Here is an 877-nt window from a genome sequence, read left to right as displayed (position 1 = left end):
GTCGGGAAGCACTGCTAAAGAATGTGCTAAACGTCTATCAATACATTTTGGATAATCAGTGTAGAAAGGCAACTCGACATAAAGCAATTATTTGTTTTTCTTCAAGAAATTGCAAATATCGTTTATGTTTTTCTTGCTTAACACGTCCGGGTTTACAATTCCCTGAAGATTCACAAACACATCCCGGGTAACTAAACCGAGCTTGTATTTGAGCACCTCGTCACCGTCGTTCCTGTAGATCTCCTTCATATCATTAAAGGTCCATCCAGCAACCGCCAGTCGCCGAGCATGGCTTTTGCTGATCACTTTCTCGTCATAGAGAACCTTAAAAGTGGTCCGAGCCCAATATGTCCTCTCCGTATCCGCATAATACTGTTGCACACACTCCACGGTCAAGGATTTTTCCTGGAGGAGCTGCAGGTCGCAATGTATAGCCTGCATTGCATCCCTGAGTTTCTGGGCACTGAAAATGACGTTTCTTGCTCCTTTCCACCTGTCCTGGAGGATAGTGTAGCCGCTTATGAACCCACGACAAACGCTGGCGAATGCACTGTACAGGTCAGCTTGGCTTAGCAGGTTGACAAGCAGGCACGAGTCGTTCAGCATGAAGTCCCCCACCACGCAAACGACAGGTTCCTTTTCTCTGAGCCATTCCACCAGCAGAGTCATTGCTGCCTCGAGTTCAAGAATGTCGTCTGCTGGAATCGCGATGCCGCCCTTCTTCATGGTCGATCCATCCCATTCCAGATTGGCGGCCCACTTAAGATACTTGGTATCCAGCAGTTTGGTACGAGTTGGCTTTACATACGTGTCCAGAGAATCCTCTTAAAAGAAAGGGAAAAAAAAAAGATTTTCGCAAAGTACCTTGAAGTTAACT

The 877-nt window shown here is 46.4% G+C and overlaps 1 protein-coding gene across 1 annotated transcript in view; it reads right to left on the bottom strand.

Moving 5' to 3' along the window:
• Positions 1-6: 6 nt before the first annotated feature.
• Positions 7-877, bottom strand: part of LOC119593914 — a 6,947-nt gene continuing 6,076 nt past the window's right edge. Inside the window, exon 3 of the mRNA XM_037942933.1 lies at positions 7-824. Coding sequence (XP_037798861.1) covers positions 88-824 — 737 coding nt within the window. The 3' untranslated portion in view covers positions 7-87. The remainder of the gene's footprint in view (positions 825-877) is intronic.

The sequence above is a fragment of the Penaeus monodon genome, chromosome 33 (assembly GCF_015228065.2).
Source record: "Penaeus monodon isolate SGIC_2016 chromosome 33, NSTDA_Pmon_1, whole genome shotgun sequence".
In the NCBI taxonomy this organism is placed as follows: domain Eukaryota; kingdom Metazoa; phylum Arthropoda; class Malacostraca; order Decapoda; family Penaeidae; genus Penaeus; species Penaeus monodon.
The sequence above is the reverse complement of the archived record's forward strand: the minus strand, read 5'-3'. Positions and strand labels throughout refer to the sequence as shown.